Below are 26,710 nucleotides of genomic sequence, written 5' to 3'. Positions count from 1 at the left end.
AAGTAAAAATCTAAGCCCACATATTATTTTTATGAGAGCTTGGAATACCCTTTTAAATTAAAAATCTAAGTCCACACATTATTTTTTCATGAGATCTTGGAACACCCTCTTACATTTCTGGAAAGTGCTTGCTTTAACTTTTGCCAATAGCAACTCATGTTAGAAAAATAAAAGTATCTCAAGTTTAGCATAGTGTGTCTTTTCCAGATTTTAAACTTGCATTCTCCTATCCTGAAAGATACAAAATATAGTATAGCAAATTCAGAGACCTTTATTCTAACAGTCTTTTGGATAATCTTGTAATAAAATAATCTCTTACCCTTCTATTCTCAAGATAAAGTATGGTAAGATATTTATCAACCCCCATAAGTTAACTTTCAAAGAAGCATACTGTGGTAACCATCCTCTGAACCCTTTCCAATAAGCCAATGTACACAGAATTCTAATGAAGTCTAAAAAGTGTTTATATACAGGTATAACTATATCTCTTCACTTACAATCAATGTTTATGGGTAATCCTAAAATTCTACTAGATCCAACAACAGCAGTTAAGCATTGCTATGATGACTTGAGGGACTTATCTACCACTATGCAAAGATCCTTTACTTCAGTCATGCTATTAAGTGGGTTCTAATCTATTTTAAATGTTATGATCCAAATTATGATAACTTCAATGTTTTGCCTTGCACTTACTATTATTAAAGGTTCTTTGCCAAATATTTAACTAACTGGTCCAAGTCATTCTGTAATACTTCAATACTAGGAAAAAATATTTTATACCATCAGCAAACATTATTACTTTAATATTTACACCAACATCACTATTATCAATATAAGCAAAGGCCTGAGCACTGACCTCTGAAGTACTCCATTAGTAATAAGGTTTCAATTTGATTTGTCTTCATTAATATTTTACATATAATTTAAAGACAGTAATGGACCTGTTAGTTCATTTGGACCTCTGCAAGCACTCAACTAAATTATAAAATAAAAATCTCAAAGCCATCTCTTTTCATTCATGTATTTAGCAATACTTCCATTAAAAACTGTGTCCACCACATTTTAAAGCAATCCATTCCAAAGACTAACAACCCTTTTTGAAACTTAAAGCTGTATTAACTGAAGATGACTTCTACTCTGCTGCAACTTATGTTCCCTAGTTTTATTATTCTTACCATTAGATATGAAAAAAAGATATCAAGTTTTCTAATCTTACTCGGATTCCCTATAAAGTTTTTTTTTTCAAGAAGAAACAATCTCAGAGATCTTGAACTGTCCTTATGAGATAAATTTTCTATCACAAATATCATCTTCTCTAAACCATTTCCAACAATTCAATGTCCTTCTTAAGATAAGAAGTAATGAAACTAACACCAAACTGAATTCAATACTCCAAATGTAGTCTAACCAATGACCTTTACAGTGAAATTAGAACATTCTTAGACTTCTATTCGATATTTCTGTAAATATAACCTACAATCATATTTATCAAAATAAGAGTATTAACACAGTTTTTAGTTATAAAAAAAACAACTAACAATACAAAAAGAAAATGAAATAACAGTATTATAATTAATACATTTTCAAACCATCTACATATAAAAACTTAAAACAGTTTGTGAACAAAAGAGGAAGTCACGAGCTGTTGATCAGGTAACACAATTCACAGAAAGAAGCCACAAGCTTTGGTTTTTGTGCATGTGTGCACATTTTCACATTATTTTTTGATAATGAATAATATAGATACAGAGTCTTTTGCAGATATAAACTAGATATTCAAATATTGTGGGAAAGTGCAATAATTTTGCTGGAAGTTTTCTCACCTGATAGATATCCTTATATACGTAGCTGTAAAGCCAGTCATGGACTACTGAATTCCATGTACGGTAGTATTTGCTAAAAGATGTACAGTTCCACCAGTCCTAGTCCAAAAAAATCATTCACCTTAGTTTCCTGAATAAGAAGTTTTGACCAGTTGTAAGCAGTTTTTGGTAACTATAAATTAAACTTTAATTTGTTTAACAATCTTCATAAAAATTGACAGTTTACATTTTTTAAAGATTTCATGAAAGTTGTTATCATAAATCAACAATGGAATATCCTGATGTTTAACTAATAATTATTTCTGTCTTGATGCAGTAGAATTTTATCATTTCTCCAATAAATAAATATTTCAACAGACTAGTGGTCAAGTAAAATAAACCTAATATTTATAAGGTTTGGAATATTAATAAACAACTAGGAAGAAATCATAAAGATAAGAAAGGAAGAGAATTTAAAACTGAACATTATGAACAAACCAGAAAGAAGTAAAATAACATTCAGGTTAAAGTAGCTTTTCATTGTTCCACCAGTAAAGATAACACATACTGGCCCAACAGAAAGTTTGAAGGCCTTCACTACTAAAATTCAGAGTTTAATCCTTGTATTGGGTACAGCAAATTTACTTTATTGTGTAGCAAACATATCAACAATGGTCATAATGTATCATGCAACCCAATCTAAAAGTAAAATGTCCTAACAGATTACTACATAATAAGCCAACCTAATAGTTTGAGCATGCATAATACCTAACAACTTAAGCTCACATCACATAGCTATTTCACTATAAAAATAACATTTTGAAATTAACATGAAATATCACATCAATCACTCTAAAAATACTGACTTTATGTTGTTGTTAGTGCCAAAACTACTACTATTACTAAGAGCTTACAACTTCCTATAAGCAAATGCCTTATCTTCTTTAGTACATTAATCCTTATATTATTATCAGTATTTTATTTTCTTGATTTCTGTAACATTTACATCAGTCTTTCCATTAACAACAACAACAATAAAAAGTTAGTGTCCTAAGTAACACACATAGTTATTAAAAATTCTGGTACTGAATTATGGAAGTTTCAAACTTTTAAAGACAAATAACAGAAGTACATAAAAACCTTTAAACTTTCTGTATTAAATCAACATTTTAAAGCTGTTTATTTTTAATTTCCCAGCATTTCTTTCTGCATTTTAGTTCTTGTGTGCTTTTCAAAAATCCTACAGAATAAAGTAACTTTAGCCCAAAATTGTGTTAGTTTTTCTTTGTTTTGATATTACAATAAAGTTCATGTAAATCTAACATAAGTTTGTACAGTTCATGTAAATCTAATATTACTTTGAACAGTTCATATAATCTCACATTACTTTGTACAGTTCATATAAATCTAACATAAGTTTGTACAGTTCATGTAAATCTAATATTACTTTGAACAGTTCATATAATCTCACGTTACTTTGTACAGTTCACATAAATCTGACATTACTATTTTATAATTATTATCCTATTTCAATACTGCTAATAAACTTTGTTCTTTAATGTAATGTTGTTTTTATATAAATATTTCATAAAGTAATTAACAGAATAAATATACTAGAATTTATTAAAAACTATATTCAGTTCACAAATAGATGACTTAAATACCACAGAAAACAATTTACTTTATAGTGTTGAAGTGCAATTACATGGCTTTGCTCTGGTTATTATACACTAGATATCTACATCAGTGTGTATTCTGAACTTATTTCATATATCTCAGAACGGCTGGTATGGGTATTAACACTTTTACTGATAAAAGAAAGAACAACTTTTTGACCTTCCAAGGACATCTTCAGGTTGAGAAAGAGAGTGTTTGAATGTGACCATTGATGGACATGTCTTAAGGACGAGAGTATAAACGGGTACTGGATTGTAGGGGGCATTGCAGGTGAATAAAAATAAAACAACACTTCATTAACATTAACAAATTTCCTCAAAAAACCATGGACAAAATTATACGCACACACCTAGACCAACAACAAACAAACGACAATAAATCCCAAGATACAACAAACTACAAAACTTTACACTGCTGTATACCAAGTATTCCTGAAAAAATAACCAACATTTGGAAAAAACTTATAACAAAACACAACTTTCCAGTAAACACAAAATTTATTCAAAAACCAGGTACAAAACTAAAGTCCATACTATGCAAAAACTACACTGACAAACACAACACTAACATAATTTATAAAATACAATGCAACAACTACCGCGACCTCTATATTAGAGAAACAAGCAGAAAAATGGAAACTAGATTCAAAGAACACATCAAAAATGCTTTCACAAATTTTTGAACACTGCAAATCAAATAAACACAACATAACCATAGAAAACACCCAGATACAAAATAGAGAAACAAATATAAACAAGTGCAAAATCAAAAAAGCCCTACTTATACAGCAACTAAAACCAAAATTAAACTAACATAAAGGAATACCTTTATACCTATACTAATTAAAAACGTAACATCCGCCTGCAACACCCCTCACAATCCAGTACCTGTTTATACTCTCGTCCCTAAGATATGTGTCCTTCAAAAGTCACATTCAAACAATCTCTCTTTCTTAACCTGAAGATGACCTAGAAAGGTCAAAACATTGTTCTCTCCTTGTCAGCAAAAGTGTTAATACCCAAACCAACCATTCTGAGATATATTTTTATTTCAAGTGGGTTTTTCATCATCAAGAATTACTTGAACCTATTTTAGCATAAAAGTATAACATGTATACTTTTGTTCCTAAGCAATACGAGGTCTGTTCAAAAAATATGTGGACTGACGTCATAAAACAAAATGTACTTTATTTAGAAGTTACAGGTCTGGGACCCCTTCAAAGTACTCTCCTCCCCAACGCACACACTTATCCCAACGATGTTTCCACTTGTTGAAACAGTCCTGGTACGCTTCTTTTGTAATGTCCTCCAGCTCCTTCGTCACATTTGCCTTAATCTCAGGAATCGTCTCAAATCTTCTTCCTTTCAAGGGTCTTTTGAGTTTGGGGAACAAGAAAAAATCGCAAGGAGCAAGGTCAGGTGAGTAGGGAGGGTGGGGAAGAACAGTGATCGAGTGTTTGGCCAAAAACTCACAAGTTCTGAGGGCTGAATTTCGCAGCAACGCGGTGCATCTTCAACTTTTCGGTCAAAATCTCGTAACAAGATCCAACTGATATCCCACACTCTTCAGCAAGCTCCCTGACAGTCAGACGTCGATTTGCCCGCACCAGGGTGTTGATTTTGTCGACGTGTGGGTCGTCAGTTGACGTGGAAGGACGTCCAGGACACTCATCATCTTCAATGGACTGTCGACCATCCTTAAAACGTTCATGCCACTTGAAACATGCCGTACGCTTCATGGCAACATCACCGTAAGCCGTGTTAAGCATAGCAAAAGTTTCAGTCACAGATTTTCCAAGTTTAACACAAAATTTCACAGCAAGTCGTTGCTCCTTCAGGTCATTCATTCTGAAATCCGCCAAATGAAAAAATCGCACTTCACTTAAAACCGCGTAGCTAATACACAAATGAAGATATCTGCAATTGGGAAATGGCGTTGTAATCAGCTGATCTGTGCGAACCTAGCAACACCAAGCAGATTCCCCTGGAACCAACTGGAGCCGCGCAATTCAAACAGTCCGCATATTATTTGAACAGCCCTCGTATGACATAAAACCTATTGTTGGAATATGTTGCTACCAAAACTCACTGATTTATTGATATATTAGAAGTTGTTATAGAAAGAATAATTTTATTTTCTAAGTGGTTTTCATTATCTTGCCTCATAAAAAAAATTGATTTCTATGTGGTTTTCCACACAATCACATGGATAAGTAATAATAAGAATGATCACAAATGTAGATGCACAAGTGCACATGCACACTTGAGTGTTTGTCTGTATGTATGTAGTTTCTAGGTTTTTTCCTCTTGTTCATGCATGTCTTGTCTATGATTTCTATTCATAATATAAGGAACCACTTCTTTTCTATGTGGTTTTTCACTACCTTGCCTCAGTAAAAATTAAGAGCACACAAGTAGATAAGTAATACCCAAGTGTACTCCCTCAGGGTCCACTCAGTATGTGTGCAAAATTTCAAATTTCTAGGTTATTTCCTCTTGAAGTTATGGTGGTCACACAGAAGTATTATCTTTTATTATTATTATAGATTAAACAAAAATTTATGTATAATGGATACAAATTTTTAAGTTGCTATTTTCAATTCTATTTCTGATTTTATAAATAGGCAACACTTTCAAACTGTCATAATGTTAAATCATCTTTATTCACTTTCATTACCATTATTTTATATGAAATATAGGATAAGTAAACTGTGTTAATGTCACATTTATCTAATCATTATCAATTTTATAAAGTTTTATTGTGTAGACAAGTAAAAAGATACTACTGGCCATTTTCCATTTTTACAAGATAAATAAAACATTAATTTTAAATGTTTGATCTTCTTATGGAGGAAAATGTTTGGGATAATTAACTGGCCTTAGTTTCATCAGTTTCTCTTGCACAAATAATTAAAAATACCGAGGCCTTTATCAGGAGTGTCGATATGTGACACAGTAATGTATAACAGTTTTGATCATTCACTTTCAGTTGTATGAATAAATTACAAAAAGTAATAACACATTGCAACAAATAGAAAATGACAATCACTTTTATACTGATAAATAAATTAAAACTGAAAAGGCATGCCAGTAACAAACAGCCAGCAGGAGAGATCTGATTGATGTCTTTATACATGGAGATGATATTGTTCATGCACCATCTTTTTTCATATTTAACACTGTGAATGGCAGAGTTAAGGGACACAAGTACAAAATTTGGCAGGGTAGAAGTCATTTTCAGCAAAGGCGGTTTAATAGAATAGAGTGGTTGGCCTTTGTAATGAATTTCCCTTGGATTTTTTGGAGGCAGTAACTTTGTGTAAGTTTTAAGAGAAAGCTCAATAAGTATATGAATAATAAGGGCTGGCTTTAAATTTTTTTCCTAATTATTTTAATTTAGTTCAGAGAATGGAACAATCAAAATGGACCAATAGGTCCTTTATTGTCTCAAAACACTGTGTTATGTAACAATATGCCACTTTTCAGTTGCTCTTAATGTAGGTTTTTATTGTTAAATTTACTATTATTGTGTTTGCTTTTTTTACATTCTGTTGCTGAGTAATTACAACTTATACTTGTCTAATGATTAGAGCTTGCATGAAAGCAGAAATTGTACATAACTTTATAAACTAGATCTTTTCCAAGAAAATAAAAAGTATTTCTAATAACTACAACCATTTGTTTCTTTTATTTTGTAAGCATTTTATTTGTCAATTTCATAAAAATGTCTCAAATGATTTTGGTTTTTATTTTTTCTTGGATAATCTGTTTGTGTACTATTTCAGACTTCTTGGTAAACCTTTTTATATTGTAACTGTTTTTGGTAGGTGGGTTTTTTGTTTTTTTTGCTAGTGCACTGAAGATTTAACTTTTCTATTCTCTTTACATCAGTTATTTTAAGTTCCTTATTAATACAAAATATTTTACCTGATAGAAAACACGATCACCAAAACATAGAAGTTCTGCAAATGCATTGAGCCAACAGTGTAAAAAGCCATAAAATACGAGGAACATGGCAAGACTACCAACAGCCATACCACCAGACAAAGTAAGGACAAAGTCCACAGGGGTGAAAGGCTTGTGACCTACATGCTGAAAGATATCCACAACAAATCTGTGAAACGCTATACATGAAGTGAAGACACATGTGAGAAACTGCAGGAAATTCCAGGCCACATAGTTCCAACGGATACAGATAGTTCTACAGCAGAAAATCAAACAAAGTAGAAACTGTAATAAAGTTTACTAATAAGATTAAAACCCATAGTGGTGTGTGCATTCTGAAAAACTATAAATATCCCAGAGCACAATAATTTGGAGATATATTTTCAATGTTTGCTAGAGGGCATGAGACTGAAATATAGCAAATTTGACTAACATCTAGATAGATGCCTTAGTTATAAACAGTGAATACCAGTCAATTCAGTTCATTTAGTGATTGAGAAGTTAGCAAAGTATTCAGATCAGTATTGTTGCATATATTCAGTTATTTAGTTGATTAAACATGAAACTGTAGGAATAAATTTATTTATATCAGGTCACCCTGTAAGTAATGTCTGAAAATTTAATACAAAAAGTGCATCATCATTTTTTGTTTTTGTAGAAGGCTTTAATTACTAAAATATGTTGTAGTAAGTGTATAAAAATGTTCAGACAAATGAAAGAAACTAACTCAACTCCACTTTTTCAGATCATTAATGAAATAAGCCCTTAAAAAAGATGGAAGTGTCTGAGCTCTGTGCTTTATGAGTTTAAAAAGTAAAAAGTGCAGAAGAAACTACCTGAAACATTCAAGGTGTTTATGATGCTGAGTCTCTCAATGAAAGAAAATGTCGAACTTGTTTTCAGAAGTTCAAATCAGGTGACTACAGTTCAAATGATGCATCACGTTCAGGTAGTCATGTTGAGTTTAATGATGAATTGCTGCTGGCTGCACGTGATGAAGATTGTGCTGTAACAGTTGAAGAACTAGTATAGAAGCTTAATTCAACCCATTCAACAGTTTACTGTCATCTGCAACAGCTTAGGAAGGTCTCAAAACTTGGAAAATGGGTCCCCCATCATTTGACAGAAGCCAACCTGAGAGCAAGTGTCGAAATTTGCACTTTTCTGGACACTAATGAATGTGATTCATCTTTTTTGGACAGGTTAGTGACTGGAGATAAAAAAATGGATACATTATAAATATGGTACATGCTGCAAACAATAGCTCAGTGCAGGTAAAATGGTTAAAGCACAGCCCAAAATGGACCTCCACCAGAGGAAGGTCTTGTTAAGCATTTGGTAGAATATTGTTGATGTAATCCAGTTCGAGTTGCTGCCACTCAATGTAACAATTACATTAGCTTTATATTGTCAACAGTTAGAGCACCTGAATGTTGCACTGAAAGAAAAGATGCCTGCTTTGATAAATTGTAAGGTGTTGTGTCACACTAGAATAATACACAGTCCCATACAGCAAGGATCACATCTGTAAAGATTGAAGAGCTAGACTGGGAAAAACTTTCACATCTTCCTTATTTTCCAAACCTTGTCCCATCTGATTATCATCTATTCTGAAGTTTGCAGAACTATCTTGATGAAAAAGAGCTTGGAACACATGAAGATGTCAAAACTACCCTCTCTACATTCTTTTCCTCCAAATCCCAAGAATATTATAGAAGTGACATTCAGAAGTTTGTGAATCGTTAACATGAAGTAATTAATAATAATGGAACATACACTATTGATTAAATAACATTAAAAGCATTTGAAATCCTTTCTGTTTTTCTGAACCTAAAATCAGAAATTACTTAAGGGATGACCTGATGCATTAGTCATGATACCATGAGTGAGTAAATTTTCATCTGAAAGTGAAAACTATTATTTGTTAACAACTTGTACAAGTGATTGTAGTTTGTAAGAAACATTAAGGAAGAAGTAATTTGTTATCATTACACAGATTGAACATTACTTTCATCATAAACACGATCACTTAATGCACAGTGTAAAAACAAATCTCATTATGCTACATTAACTAAACTTTAAAATAGAACAACAGACTCCTGTAAGTATCATTTATTAACCTTAGTAGTGTGACTGTAAGGAATTCATATAGTTTTATGAAACCACTGTAAGTATCACCTTGGGTAGACATCTCTATAGACTAAAGTTGGTGCAAACAGAAAATACAGGTAGTTCGCAAAACGTGGATATGGTCTAGGGTCTTTCTCATCATTATCTGTGTAAAGAAAAATCCACGTGCATAAATATAGAACATTTTAAATCTTAATAAACAATAATAATATATAATAAACAATGCCCCTAGATACAAAAAAATCAGAATTTCTTTCTTTGTTTTTCTGTCATAAACCACAGAGTCAAAAGCATATGCACTGCAGCAAACCTTAGCCAATATCTGGTAACAGAGCCTAAGAAAGATGTTGAAACGTTAGTACATAAGAACTGTAATAACTTATCACATAGTTAATTTATAATGCACTAGAGAAAGTAAGTAAACAAATAATGAGTAACCATTATCATACGTAGAAACCATGGATAAAGAAGAACATATCAACCTTAAAATATATGCAACTGTTGTCTTAAGCACAAACTTTAACAGAACAAAGAGAAGAATCATGGTTTTTAAACCATACTTTGTAAAACATGAAATAGCATTGTGTTTTTGAGTACACACTTTATTAACACTTACTGTTGAAATATATTTCTAAAAAATACATTAGCCTAATAACTTATTCCACATTATTATAATCTAATTCTAGAATAAATAGCAGTAAAATATTTAATAGAATTATAGTGTCAAATCTAGGTATGAAGGAGCCATGCTAAGGAAATGAGATATATTAGAAACATTAGATACAATCATGGTTCATTGTAAGACAGGTTTGGTTGGTTGATTTGGCACACAAAGCAACTAGGCTATCTGTGCCAAACAGCTGGTAAAAAGTTAAAATTAAAGTAAAATTGAATCAAGGTAAAACAAAACAAAGTTTAATTTTTAAATTAAAAACATAAATAGCATTAAATTTAATTTTTATATCTAGTTTATAGCAGTAAGAGAGAAACTTCAGTAATAAAAGTTATAAAGGATTTTCTATAGCATAAATCTAATTATCATAACTCACTAGGATGAGTAATGGGTAAGTTCAAACATCAGTGTTAGTCACTTGAAGTTGGTCTTTCCAGTCCTGGTTTTGAGTTATTTGACATTATGACCATTTTCTAATTTCAAATCGAACTAGATGTACTTTAATACTTAAAAGGGAATCACATTAAAAAAGGTCTAATTTATAAATTAAAAACCTAAATACCATTAAAGAGATTAATGGCCTTTAAAAAACTAAAAACATTTGTAAGGTGGACAGTGTCACCATCACCAATAACACTGTCTAACATTATGGATAAACCTTAGAACAAAACATGTTTAAAATGGTGCCGTTGTTCAGAGTCGTAATGACAGGAAGACAGTAAAATGTGGCTTATTGTGACCTGAGTGTTACACAAACTACACACTGGTGCATCAGTCTCAGATAAGAGAAAACGATGAGTTAAAAAAATGTGACCAATGTCTAGTCTAGTTAGAACAACTTCCTCTTTCCGATCTTTAGAGAAGCAAGATGGCCAAAGTCCAGTAGAGGGTTTTATTTGGAAAGGCTTGTTGTCATGTTGCTCAATCCAAGTCAGCTGCAAAATGCCATGGAGTTGAGCCTTGAAAACAGGACCATAGTCCATGTATAGAATAGGCATGGCAGTGATAGCAGGAACATATGGTATGCAACAGTATAAGGTTTTGTAGTTTGTTGTATCTTGGGATTTATTGTTGTTTCACTACCACCAAAACTAACTTTATATTCAATAACCAAAACCACCTACAAATAAATGGCCTAAGTATGAGGAATCCCATGTCACCAATTCTAGCCAACATTTTTATGACACACATTAAATCACAAGCCATCAATTCAGCCTTACATCCACCACTATACTGGTACAGGTATGTTGATGATACAATTGCTGGATTCACATCTACAGAACACGCAGTTTATTCAATCATGTTAACGTGATACACCCCAACATTAAGTTCATCTGTGAACAGGAAAAAACTAACCAAATATAATTTCTTAACCTCAAGATCACTAGTACTGATCCACAATTCAAAACAGAAATCCACAGAAAAATCACCCATACTGGATTATACATTCCCTAGGACTCAACACATGAAACAAAACAAAAACTCAACATATTAAAAAAACCAAATAAACACAGCCACAAAACTCTGCTCACTAGATAAAATTAATGATGAAATCAACAAAATAAAACAACACTTCATAAACATCTATAAATGTCCTTAAAAAAACCTTGGAAAAAATGATACACACATACCTTGACCAACAAAAAACAAATGACAACAAACAAGATACAACAAACTACAAAACTTTATACTGCTGCATACATTAGCAAAAAAATAACCAACATTTGGTTATAAGGATAACACAACACAACATTACAGTAAACACCACATTTATTCAAAAAAACAGGTACAAAACTAATGTCCATACTATGTAAAAAGTACACTGAAAAACACAATACTAATATAATTTATAAAATACAATGCAACAACTATTGTCATGATTTCTATATTGGAGAAACAAACAGAAATATGAAAACTAGATTCAGAGAACATGAAAAACACTTTCACACGTTTTTGAACACTGCAAGTCAAATAAACTCAACCTAACCATAGAAAACACCCAGATACAAAGTAGAGAAACAAATATAAACAAATGCAAAATCAAACAAGCCCTACTTACACAGCAACTAAAACCCAAATTAAACCAATATAAAGGAATACCTTTATACCTATACTAATTAAAAACGTAACATCCACCTGCAATGCCCCTTACAATCCGATACCCGTTTATACTCTCGTCCCTAAGATATGTGTCCTTCAAAGGTCATATTCAAACACTATCTCTTTCTTAACTTGAAGGTGACCTAGAAAGGTCGTAACGTTGTTTTCTGCTTATCAATAAAAGTGTTAATAAGCATACCGGCCATTCTAAGATACAATTTTAATTCAAGTGGGTTTCTTGTCATCAAGAATGACATCTCTGATTGATATTTCAAGTCGAATCAGGTAGTCCATGGTGGAGTGCTGTCATCGGAACCCACGCTGGGCGGACGAGAGAAGGTTGTTTGATTTGAGGAACTAAACAAGACGAGCATTAACCATCTTCTCTGAGGTCTTACAGAGATGGCTCATCAAAACAATTGAACAGTAGTTTGAAGGAATCTTGGGACCCTTCCCAGGCTTAGAGAAAGATAGGACAATAGCTTGGTGCCAGGCATCAGGAAAAACATTCTCCTGCCAAATCTAAGTAAAAACAATCAGAAGAATAACAAGAGAAGCAGGAGATATATAATGGACAGCATTTCATAGTGTACATCAACAGGTCCAACCGAGGTACTACCAGACCAATGAAGGGCCAGTTTGAGAGCCACCAGGATAGAGGGGAGATTATAGTCATAGAGACAATCAGCTCAAAAGGAAAGAGGTGATCACTCTGCCAGAGTTCTGATGGCTAAAAAGATAGAGCTAGATACATTTTTGAGCCTTCCTTGCCAAGTGGCAAGAAGGATTCCACCATGGACAAGGACATCATGAAAAAGGTGTTGAGGCTTTAAGAATACATTAAGCAGCTGCACATATAATTCCATCAGTCACTGCTGCCACACAGTCATCTATTGGTGGCTTACAGATGATGACAGGATCATGTTCTGTGAGAGCAGTGAAACAGGGCCAGTTGGCTTGATCTAGCTTCCACCAGGGTATGAGGGTTGGGTTGCATCGATCACGGCCAGTCTCTCTCAAAATTATAGAAAAATTATCACTGCCTTGTGGGTTATTGTCAACCCTCCATGAAAATTGGTAGAATAGTGAAGGGGAGCAAATTGAGAGATCAATAGCAGTAAAGGCCTGACAAGGTGCATGAAAATAAGTATGAGAATCAGTATTGAAAAGAGAAAGGTTGTGATGTGACAGCATACACTCTATGGAGCATTCCTTCTCATCAATATCAGTACCTCCCCAGAGGGGATTATGTTTATTAAAATCTCCCAGGATTAAAAAGGGGGATAGAAACTGTTCAACGAGAGCATCAATATCTGATTGATCATCTGTCTCTTCAGGAGAGAGGTAGAGAGAACAAACAATGATGGTATGACCAAATGAAACATGGATGGCTACGGCCTCCATAGGTGTCGAGTGGCAAGGACAGGGTTGGCACAAGCTGATCAACCAACAGTGCCACCCCTCCATGCACTCGTCCATCATACAGCCTGTAATTTCTGTAGAAAGAAAAGTTCTGAAAGGTGACTGTATCAGCAGGTTTCAGAAATGTTTCCTGTAAGGAAAGACATTCAGAATGGTAGGAAGCAATTAGTGCTTTGATGCCATCCAAATTAGAACGTAAACCTTGACAGTTCCATTGTATCAAGATAGCCATTTTTACTTATGCGTATGTGAATTGGGTGGAGAGCCCTTCTGTTTATGACCACATCTTTTTCTTTATTGTCTTTATTCAAGGGAGGTCTATCAACCTCCATGGATCCTGCCCTGGGTTGGTTGGGCAGGTCTTTGTTGTTGGAAGAGGATTCCAGTGACTGAGAACATGAACGATTGATCGTTTTGCATCTTGGGGTGGGAGAAGATGTACCTGAGGAAATGCCTGTACCCGGAACCAAAGGAAGTGGATCGTGGGGTTTGCTGGAATGTATGTTTGGGACAGAGGTGGGTGTTGACGTTGATTCATCAACTTTTTAACCATGGAGGTCAAAAGACTTTTCATTTGGTTTGAAAAGAATTCTCTTAAAGGAACAGAGAGATCCATCTACACTATAGTAATTGAACAAAGTGCAGCAGCATATGTCCAAGATTAAGTGGTGGACAGTAACTTTCAAGCTTCAGGGTAAGTAATTTTTTGAATCATTTTTCAAATGCTGCACCTCTTTTTCTTCCAACCATTTAGGGCAAGAATGAAAGTAGTATGGGTGAGAGCCATTGCAATTGATGCAATAAGTACACATCAAGGAACCACAATATGATGTCTTTGAGTGACTGAGCTGTTGATACTGGAAACATCTGAGAGGAGTTGAAATGTATGGCTGTACCTTGCAATTAAAATAACCTGCTTTGATGGTGGCAGGTGGACATGGTGATGAAAATGTTAAAATGAGGACATTGGTCAGCATTATAATTTCATCTTTGCTAGTGGAGATATGCCTCACTGCAGAAACCCCTTGCACTGCAGAAACCAGCGAGAATCTTCGACTAAGAGATGTTCTTCAAATCCCTCTCAACAATAACTCCTCATGACAAATTCAAATTAGCATGGGGCATAACCTTAATGGGTATATCCCCAATTGCCTTTGAATGTAAAAGGAATTAACTTTGTTGAGATGTGGATGTTTCCACCAATATGTCACCAAAGCAAAGCTTCTTTACTGACTTTGGAGAGGTAGCAAGTCCCTCTAGTTCCTTCTGAATAAAAATGGGAGACATTTGCCCCAAATGTTTACCTGAAATAAAATGTAATACAAGAAAACTAGATACCAGTGTTACAGATGTTGAAAATTGTTGATTTCAATCTTCAAGATGTGGTTGTTTACCTATGGAGTGTTTTTATACTATTAAGTTTTTATTTGGAGAATCCATATATATAAAAAAAAATGTTTTGGTGCCCACCATGGAGCCCTACCCACATACAGGAATCCACACTAAGGAGTTGTAAGACAGGAATTTCAGTAAATGTAGAACAGAGGTCCCAAATATAAAAGGTTTTTAAAATAATACCTGCAATACATTGTCACTTGGAACAAACATATTACTGAAACAGTTTAGAATTATTATGCCAAGTGAATAATGATGTTCACATTTAGAACGTTATGCAAACACAATATGGCAGCATTAAAGACATGTATACTACTTATGTGTTTTAACTGAGTGTAATTACATTAAAACTTTGTTAGTATGAAATGATACATATTTACATCATCAAGAGGGATAAAATGAATACAGCTTTATCAGCATCAATGATCAAAAACAGTATTTACCTTGATGTAATTTATATAGAACAGCACGAGGAATGTTTTCTCTGACAAAAGCATGTGTCTTCATTGAAAGTCGAACCTAGAAAGCCAAGTGAAAGTGTATCAGAAACTATTAAATGTAAATAGAACAACTAGTGTTTCTTGAGAAAAAGTGGTATTTCATTTTGTTTCAAAAATAAAACAATCCATACTTCAAAAAACCAACTGGTTATAGTTTCTGGCATTATACACAATTGATGTAATGATTAAGAGTGAATGTACACAGCATCTTATCTCAGTACTCATATCTACAAAGTAGATACATCAATATGCACAAACATGTCCCTCTCAATGTTTTAAAGGAGTTAAACAGAAAAATACCTTTTATACAAATTTTTGTACAACTCAACACTATCTAAGTTTATACCAGAACTTTGGTAAATTTATTTAACAATACTATGCAATCAAATGCAACAACTAAATCTCACTCCCTTACTATATCTATGTACTTAAATAAGCAACCAAATTTCACTTCTGATGCTATCTTTATGTAATAATATACTCTAAACAACTACAACTTGCTTGTGATATTATCTCAATGTAATAATATACTCCAAAAAACTAAAACTCACTCCTGATGCTACCTCAATGTAATAATATACTCCAAACAACTGAAACGTGCTCCTGATACTATCTCAATGTAATAATATACTCCAAACAACTAAAACTTGCTCCTAATACTATCTTTATGTAATAATATACTCCAAACAACTAAAACTTGCTCCTGATACTATATCAATGTAATAATATACTCCAAACAACTAAAACGTGCTCCTGATACTATCTCAATGTAATAATATACTCCAAACAACTAAAACTTGCTCCTAATACTATCTTTATGTAATAATATACTCCAAACAATTGAAGCTCATCCTGATACTATCTCAATGTAATAATATACTCCAAACAAGTAAAACTCACTCCTGATGCTACCTCAATGTAATAATATACTCCAAACAATTGAAGCTCATCCTGATACTATATCAATGTAATAATATACTCCAAACAACTAAAACTTGCTTCTGATACTATCTCAATGTAATAATATACTCCAAACAACTAAAACTTGCTTCTGATACTATCTTTATGTAATAATATACTCCAAACAACTAAAACATGCTCCTGATACTATCTCAATGTAATAATATAATCAAAACGACTAAAACTTACTCCTGATATTATCTGAATGTAATAATATACTCCAAACACTAAATCTTACTCCTGATATTATCTGAATGTAATAATATACTCCAAACACTAAATCTCACTCCTGATACTATCTCAATGTAATAATATACTCCAAACACTAAATCTCACTCCTGATACTACCTCAATGTAATAATATACTCCAAACACTAAATCTCACTCTTGATACTATCTAAATGTATCAAAATGCACTGACTAAAATTCATCATTGACTGCATGTGTGTTAAATTTAGTATTTTTAGAAACAGTAATTTGTCACAGGTTTTTTTCATAACTGTGAATCATTTGTTGTGTAGTTCCTTGCTTTAAAGGAGCATTGTTACATTGTAACGTCTTGTTGTAGTGTGTAGAAAGTTCTAGGCCTCATTTGGGCGATTTACACACACAAACACATCTGGGCAACCAAGATGGTCAGTGCAATAAGTTAGTTATTTAATGTGAAAATAAAACAAAATTTTTTACAGATATACTCAAATAGAACTAACCTGTTTTGGTAAGTTTAGCCATAAAGAGTGTATAGGGGCAACTTTTAAAGTGTAACCATCTCAGTTTCTATTGTAATAACAGGGTAGAAAAGAATTTGTCTTTTCAGTTGAGTTTTACAGTAACTGAACTAATCTGTGTAATTTTTTGACAAATAAGAAGAGTATTTAAAGCTCTCAATACTGTTGTGGTGAATAACTGCGTAATGAACATTTGTATATATATTTGACTTGTTTTGAATATATTATTTTAAAACAAGTGGATTGAGTGCTGTCCATTTACTGTTGAAATTTACCACCAACACCTGAGAGAAACCTACTGTACAGAATCATGGCTCTATACAAACCTGACAACCTGCGAGTACTAAACTAGCTAAATCTGACTCATTGTACTGGTATATACTTGCTAAATCTCATCACTGATGTTATCTAGAAATCATTGTTTGACATTTTCTACAAACTGTTGGTTAATCATAATCAACAGTGCTTGTTCTTCTTTGAAACATGATCTTCTTATTTTATGAAAGAACCAGAGGTTGTGAAAGTTACTCTCTTTTGCTTTGTCAGATGCAATAACAGTTATTTTAATAAAGTTGTGAATGTCATTCAGTCATAGATCAGTGAAATATTTACCTGTTCAGCCAAAATAGCAAAGGATGATATTGGAGGTAAGTTATGATAAACTAGTACCATTACTGGAATGATGAAGAACGTACTTTGATAAACCAAGTATGCCAAAGCAAAAACATAATCCAATAAACCTAAAAGAAAAACAAAAAATATATCAAATTAAAATGATCATATACTTTGATAAACCAAGTATGCCAAAGCAAAAACATAATCCAATAAACCGAAAAGAAAAACAAAAAATATATCAAATTAAAATGATCATATACTTTGATAAACCAAGTATGCCAAAGCAAAAACATAATCCAATAAACCGAAAAGAAAAACAAAAAATATATCAAATTAAAATGATCAGATACTTTAATAAACCAAGTATGCCAAAGCAAAAACATAATCCAATAAACCTAAAAGAAAAACAAAAAATATGTCAAATTGAAATGATCAGATACTTTAATAAACCAAGTATGCCAAAGCAAAAACATAATCCAATAAACCTAAAAGAAAAACAAAAAATATGTCAAATTGAAATGATCAGATTATTGTTACCTCAGCAATCAAAAAGACAAGTTATTTTTTCTACTAAAAATACCTCTCACCTGTACATCAGTACACTTTAAAAATGCATGGTTTTGTGTGAGAGTAATATACAAGGTTGTTAATAGCTCATCACTAATGGTTCTTTATTAAATCATTCAGTAAAAATTTAATTTAAAATATGTAACTTAATGAATTTTAGTTTTACCAAAAAAACAATCCATTATTCATATTTATTTTTACAAAAGGTCCAAATTTGAAGCAAGCAATTAAAGTTTTGATTTGATAACTTTATCACCTTAATATGATTATCCTCACAGTGGCACAGCAGCTTATCTGTGGATTCACACTGCTAGAAACCAGGTTTTGATACCAGTGGTGGGCAAAGCACATTGTGTAGCTTTGTGCTTAATTCAAACAACATTATGACTGACAGAAAGGTTTAACAAATATATCTAGAAAGGTTTTTCTTTTTTTCTTTTTTGTAATATTATAGCATAATGAATAATTTACACTAATGAAAAAAGGTTGTTGTTTGAGTACAAAGCTACATGATAAAATATGTGTGATCAGGGAAACCTTACCACTTTAACAAATACTAACTTAGGGATCTAAGCAAGATCAATTATTTAAATAAAACAGCCGAGTACATACCATGAATTAAACTCTTTGAAATATAAATAAAGCCCCTAAGGTTTGTGACATTAATCCAATTTGATCAAACTCTATTTATAACAACCCTCTGTATTCTTCTTTTTAGCCAACTTTCTATCCAATTAACTAACCACACCTACAGAGATAATATTTTACAAGCCTTTTTTGTGGCACTTTGTCATATGCTTTCTGAAAATCAAGATACACAAAATTTACACCATCACCCTCATCTATATAATCAATAACTTTTACACAAGGTGTCAAAAGATTTGTAAGGCAAGTGAAACTAATAAAATTTTAAACTTCCTTAAATGACTTTCAAAGCATCTTTTATCAGACTTTATAAAACTTTTCACGCAACTGATTTAAGAATAGTAGGCCTATAATTACTGGGACAATTTTTGTAACCTCTTAAAACAAAAAAAAGTGATATTAATCAACTTTCAATCATCTGGTACTTACCCACTATCCAAGAACTAACTAAAAATAGTAGTTAGTGACTCACATATCCTATCTTAAACCTCCTTCCAAACCCTCAACAAAATATTATTTGGCCAGGAGAGTTACTGTTTTTTTACACTTCATAGTTTTTTTCTTAACCAGCTCAGACTTAATACAATCACCTTGTTCAGTATTGTTTCCATCTATCAGCTGTTTAAGGTGTGCAATACTGCTTAAATTTGCATAAGTAAAAACTGAAGCAAAAGGAGAATGTTATAACCCAGCCATATCATAATTATCAGATACAAGCCTTTCTTTGACACCCCTCTAGGGTCATACCCACATTCTAACATTCTGTTTACCTTTAATGTATTGAAAAGCCTTACTGTTAATTTTTAAATGTTGAGCCAACCTTCTCTCATACATCCTTTTTATTGAACTAATTTACCAACTTTCTTGATCTTCTAAGTTTTTGGTCATACCACTCAATTTAAATTTCTTAAACTTTGTGTGAACCAACCTGATATTTTACTTACAGTCACAATTTTCTTTCTGGAAGGAATATGTTTGCCTTGAATGTTTAAAATATCTGATCAGTTCCTCCAAATCATTCAACTGATTAAATGACAACAGATAATTCTTGTCATATCCAAAGTTTTTTCTTTTAAAATTTATAATGAAAATATCATTATTCCTTATCTCTATATGCAGAAAAACATTGAACTTAATAGAGCAATGATTACTTGTACCCAGATGTTCCCCAGTTTCCACCCTCTTGATCATTTCAATATCTGATATTAACAATAAATCTAAGAAAGCATTGTTTCTAATGGGTTCCTTGACCATTGCTTAAATAGAAAACCCAATACCTACCACAAGTTTGTTTTTTATGTCTAAATGAAGCCCAGTGCTTAAATAGAAAGTAAACTATACATATGGTGCTCATTTTCATTCCCAACCAAAGAAGAGTTACAACAGTTCGTTCTCCAGCTGCCCAGTTGATAATAGCCATGTCGTCTTCCAACCTGAAAATAAGATCTATACCGTTTTATAACATCTACTACAACAAATATTCTTCACTTTAGAAAAAATCTAACTTAACTAAACTCAAAACTAGTAATATTTTCAATATAAAACAAATTTTCTTTTATATGTAGCTATTCAATACGTAAAACTCTTGTAGCTATTGGTGTTAAAATAATAAGACTTGACTAACCTCTGTGTGTCAACTATGTAGAGTAGAACTGTGTTGAAATAGAGCAAAAGCATCATAGCAAGGCAGATGTTATAAGCTGAAGACAAATGCGTAACTTTCCACAGGTCTCTGGAAACATTTTCTTTACATTAACAAGTGATATACTTTCCACATGTAGTTTGTTGCAATAAGACTGATAATAGCTACAACTGTTTTTTTTTCACCTAATGCTGTTTATGAAAGGGCACAAATTTCCAAATTTTCCATTGTTTTGATACACATTGTTCTTATGGAAGTGTTTTATGCCATATGAAATGCAAGGAAGTGTATTTTGTAAATAAAATCTTGAGACATGAGCTTTAAATACTGTATAAAGCCTGGTAAAGAATAAATCTATTCCAAGGTTTATGAAACACATATGATAAAAAAACATTCAATCACAAAACAATATACTGAAACCAAACACACTGTGAGATTTGTAATGTCTCTCTTTTTCACCTTTAACAAGAAACAGAAAAAGAAATAAGTAAATTATCAAAGTACACTTTCAATGTTTATCTTATTAGTTCTCTATTATATTTCTTGTATAAAATACATAGCAGCAAAGCCCGTGTCTAAGCTAGAAAATTCTGGTGGTGGAAGATTATGAAGTAAATTTAGAATATTTGGTTAAAAAAAAAGAAGTTTCTTACAGGCATATAAAAAACATAGTTTTATATACTGAGCCTTTCTACACAGTTATCTTTATTAAGTGATATTATTTTACACATACCTTCAACAATGATCAGAGATGATCTTGTTACATCACATGATAAATAATAGTAACTTGACCATCACGAATTTGTAAAGATGATGAGGGCATCCATGTTTTAGCATTAAGAAGACAAATCAGTGTTCTGTCAAAACATGTTGTTTGTTCTCTACATAGAGGTTTTTATTATAACTTTACTCACCATAATGTGTTCTGTACATAAGTAAGTTACAGAAGTATTTCTATAAGAAAATGGTAGTAGCTCAAGTCACAAAAAGCTAAAATTTTATGAAAGCATTTTAGGAAAATCTAGAAAACACACAGGCAATTTTTATAACAAATAACATATTTCCATATTAAAACTTTATTTTCATAAAATGTTTCTTCCTCAAAAGAAATATACTGTTCTTTTGTTGGGCAAGCTCTTTTATATTATTTGCTAAAAATAATTCAAAATTCAGTCACATTAACAAATACTGCTTAGTTCATTTCTTCCTTAATGGTCTGTAAGTTTGTACATTGTTGTAATTGAAGGCTTAAGTTGATAAATGACACTCAACTAGAAATATCTTGCTAACTAATGTAAAAAAGGAGCTTACTTGTACAATTTCACAGCTAATCAATAGAGTATGCATGTGATAACCAACACTGATACAAAAACTAAACTAACTTAATACTCAATTGCCTTTATAATCTAACTTTGTTCCTATATATCTCACAAAGTTACTAGATTTTTGTGACATGATTTAGAACTGCTTATGTCTACTCTTATGAACTTAATATTGATATCATGAATCCTCTAGCTAACACATGAATTGAATCATCCAAATATAGCCCAAAAGAATATTAAACGAGTGAAGAACATCTTATATCTTCTACTGCAGGATGAAACTTTAAAAGGTTCTATAAACTTATTGACAGATTATGCATTGAATTGAGGGTAACCAACAAAAAATACATAACTAGTGCATACAATTTAATAAACATCTTAATTAATTAATTTTAGATATCCTTTATGTCAGAACAAAAAATGCATAAATCCCAAGTGACATGTTTAGCAAAAAAAAAATCTGTTCAGTAAAACCTTTGAAAACTACTATTTGTGTAGACAGACACCATGAAGAAAAAGATTGGTTGGTTCTATTTGTGTAGACAGACACAAAGAAGAGAGAGATTGGTTGGTTCTATTTGTGTAGACAGACACCATGAAGAGAGAGATTGGTTGGTTCTATTTGGGCAGACAGACACCATGAAGAGAGAGATTGGTTGGTTCTATTTGTGTAGACAGACACCATGAAGAGAGAGATTGGTTAGTACTAATTGTGTAGACAGATGTCATGAAGAGAGAGATTGGTTGGTATTATTTATGCAGACAAATGCCATGAGAGACTGGTTGGTACTATTTGTGCTGACAAATGCCATGAAGAGAGACATTGACTGGTGGTAGGTTCCTGAAGTAACAAAAAAACTATGGGTATCAGAGACAACAGAGGAGGGAAAGGAAGTAAGTGACAAGTCCCTTGGATAATACCCAAATAATCCATTGATCTATGGTGAAAACTCATCATAAGGGAACAAAACCATTCAATGAGCCCACACTGGACTGGAACCCATCAAGTAGTCACTGATATTGTTGGCTCTGTGCCTATCAGCATTGATAACAAGAGGAGGAACCCCTTGATGTAAGAGCTGGAAAGGAACAGTACAGGAAACAGTAATAGAGTTTGTCTAGGCTTCAGATGAGACAAACAATCAACCAAAGATAAAAGGGTAGATTGCTGTCTCACCCATTCTAAAGTAACAGAAATATTTCCAAAAAAAACATTGCCAAAGGAAGGGGGCCATACGCAAGTCCTGGAGATAAACAAGATAAACGAACCTTGGACAATACAATGACCTTCCCCAGAAGATTCTAACAACAGAAAAACCACATGTGTAAGGAAAGAGCCAAAGACAAAAATGCTAACACTGAGATAATTATGGAGAGAGGATAATTATTATCCCTCAAAAAACTTTACAGATCACAATGTAGTAGTTCAGGAATGAGGTGGATAACAGATATGCACTGTAGGGTAAGGTGAAGGTGAGAAAACAGAGCCAGGGATAAACAAACAGAATGATCAAGGTATGCCTCACATGGCTAAAAGTGATTCATACAGTTAAGAATCAAGAAATAGAAATTCAGCCTGAAGGTATACTAAAGCAAGGGGACCTGAAGCCCTAAGAGGATGAAGCATGTTAACACCCTCAGTCAACTGAGAGACAAAAACTTTGCATAAACCATAATAACTGAGGAAGAAGGGAATATAAAATGCTGAGACGAGGTGGTATCTTGTAACAAAGAAGAAAATGGATGACAAGAAATCAGGGAAATGAATTTTAAAAAGCACATCTACGAAGTGACATATAAAAACATTGTATTAGGCATAGCTTATTTTGCAGTAGGAACATAGAAACACATGTCAAAATCAGGTGGTGGAAAAAACTGTCAAATTCCTTGTAGACTCCACCTGGTTTGACACATGCAGGAATAATAACAGCAATATCAGGAGAAGCAGATTGACTCATATAACAATCAATCTCATGACAGATGAGAGCTGGTAACTCTATAACTGAGTTACTCACACTCCTCCTGAAGCCTGTAAACCCATTGACAGATGGTATTACCTCCAAAGTGGTAACTCAGACTTCAGAACTCATTGATAACAATAAATAACCAGCAGTGTTAGGATAAAAAAGTAAAATTAGGAAAAAATAAGTTACCTTTAATTTCACAAACTATTTAAAAATTAGAAACAACAAATCCACTTCTGAATGAAAATGTTTGAAGTTTAAAGAAGAAACACAATTTAAGGGTACAAAAAATACATCTTGATATGAGCACTGCAAAATGAAAAGTAACAGTTTGGTATAATTGAATACAGGAAGTCATATGCATTGGGAGAGTGTGTTGCATTCCTATTGGTAGGTTTTAAATCTGGGAGCTCAAGACTGCTGGCATGCAAAAACATTTTTCCATACAGAGGGCAGCACTGAATGAAAATAACCATTTATATGAGAGGATTTAATGTATGGTATTGGAAGATACATTATTTACCAGAAACATAAATTAGCCCCCAACTGGGACTGAAAAACAGAAATAATTTTAAAACAACAATGATCCTACAAATAAACTTAAACATACTTCATAAAAAATACTATTAATTAATTTGATAACAGATCAACCTACTCAATCATTTAAGCAAATAAGTTACTTATAGTAGAGAATATTATTGTCATAAAGTTCAAAAAAGAACAAACACATATACATATATATTACATATAATAATGGGATCCTAGATGCATATTAAAGCTTATATAAGTATTAAGAACACCACCTTGCAGTTTATCTTTATTTCAGCTTTTAGTATATGTATGTGTGTAGAATGATTAATAAAATGTTCTCAAATATGAAGAATATAAGATGTAGGCTTAGCTTACGTGAGAACTGAATCACGAAGAAGAAATCTCTTTTCTGGAAGTTCATCCTTTTCCAACCTAAGAAAATAACAAACCTTTTAAATTCACATAATTGCAAACACTGAAATGGAATGTTGGAAAAATTTCAAACTACATATTCAATTTGTTTAACATTGAAAAGACTGTTTTAAATATAACTATGAAATTTGTTTCTCTAGCTGGGTACATTTGTTTATATCTGCTGACAAATTTTAATTAATTTAGTTACTTTAAATGGACTCATATTTATATTTTTTCACTAATACTAATAATTTGCTTACTGTACAAATTAAGCAAAAAGAAACTAAAATCATAACTAAACATAAACTAATATTGAAAGTTTTCTACTAAAGTTACATAATAATAAAAAATATGGCAATGGGTACAGCATATAAACTAATATGTTTATACTGTGAAAGCTTCTATGTAAGAGAAAGACCTAATAATGACTAGATGCAAACATGAAGAGTCAAATGAAAATGAACGTATAACTGAAAAAAGATCATAAACTAGTATTGAACATAGAGAAAAACCAAAAGTAAAAACATTGAAAGAATTAAAACCTTACATTAATAAAACAGTAGAATCATTATTATATTTGTATTAACTACCTTAAAAACCAGAATATCATAAACCCAACTGAATGTACTTGTACTTTAAATGTTGTGCAAGATCATGCTTTCCTATTCAAGATGAGATGCTATCAATTATCTCACAAACAGCTATTCCATAACTTCATATTATCAGTTTATCTTCATCTGATACACACATTCAGATGTCATACAACTCAATTTCGTACATCTAAAATGGAACAAAAACAACAATACTTTACAATTCAGGTGCATCATACTCCCATTTTTACAAATGTCATGGAGGTTTGTACAAGCATTTGAATATAATAAAATTTTAAACCTACGTGTAATTGTTTAAATATAGTTTATGTGATAAAGTAACCTTTTTTTTATATGTGGTAGATATGTGTAATTGTTTAAATATAGTTTATGTGATGAAGTAACCTTTTTTTATATGTGGTATATATGTGTCATTGTTTAAATATGATTTATGTGATGAAGTAACCTTTTTTATATGTGGTAGACATGTGTCATTGTTTAAATATGATTTATGTGATGAAGTAACCTTTTTTATATGTGGTAGATATGTGTCATTGTTTACATATGATTTATGTGAAGTAACCTTTTTATATGTGGTAGATATGTGTCATTGTTTAAATATGATTTATATGATGAAGTAACCTTTTTATATGTGGTAGATATGTGTCATTGTTTACATATGATTTATGTGAAGTAACCTTTTTATATGTGGTAGATATGTGTCATTGTTTAAATATGATTTATATGATGAAGTAACCTTTTTATATGTGGTAGATATGTGTCATTGTTTAAATATGATTTATATGATGAAGTAACCTTTTTATATGTGGTAGATATGTGTCATTGTTTAAATATGATTTATGTGATGAAGTAACCTTTTTATATGTGGTAGATATGTGTCATTGTTTAAATATGATTTATGTGATGAAGTAACATTTTTTATGTGTGGTAGATATGTGTCATTGTTTAAATATGATTTATGTGATGAAGTAACCTTTTTTATGTGTGGTAGATATGTGTCATTGTTTTAATATGATTTTTATGATGAAGTAACCTTTTTCACATGTGGTAGATATGTGTCATTGTTTA

The 26,710-nt window shown here is 32.1% G+C and overlaps 1 protein-coding gene across 1 annotated transcript in view; it reads right to left on the bottom strand.

Annotated features, from left to right (window-relative positions):
* Positions 1 to 26,710, bottom strand: part of LOC143228685 (sterol O-acyltransferase 1-like) — a 43,074-nt gene that overhangs the window by 6,023 nt on the left and 10,341 nt on the right. The window contains exons 4-11 of the mRNA XM_076459947.1: positions 24,993 to 25,049; positions 20,783 to 20,890; positions 20,440 to 20,591; positions 17,944 to 18,071; positions 15,587 to 15,662; positions 9,602 to 9,698; positions 7,406 to 7,679; positions 1,824 to 1,922 (exon numbers count right to left, since the gene is read on the bottom strand). Of these exons, the coding sequence (XP_076316062.1) occupies positions 1,824 to 1,922; positions 7,406 to 7,679; positions 9,602 to 9,698; positions 15,587 to 15,662; positions 17,944 to 18,071; positions 20,440 to 20,591; positions 20,783 to 20,890; positions 24,993 to 25,049 (991 nt within the window). The remainder of the gene's footprint in view (positions 1 to 1,823; positions 1,923 to 7,405; positions 7,680 to 9,601; positions 9,699 to 15,586; positions 15,663 to 17,943; positions 18,072 to 20,439; positions 20,592 to 20,782; positions 20,891 to 24,992; positions 25,050 to 26,710) is intronic.

Source organism: Tachypleus tridentatus, chromosome 10 (assembly GCF_004210375.1).
Source record: "Tachypleus tridentatus isolate NWPU-2018 chromosome 10, ASM421037v1, whole genome shotgun sequence".
NCBI classification, from domain to species: domain Eukaryota; kingdom Metazoa; phylum Arthropoda; class Merostomata; order Xiphosura; family Limulidae; genus Tachypleus; species Tachypleus tridentatus.
Note: the sequence above shows the minus strand (reverse complement) of the source record. Positions and strands in the feature narration are given on the sequence as shown.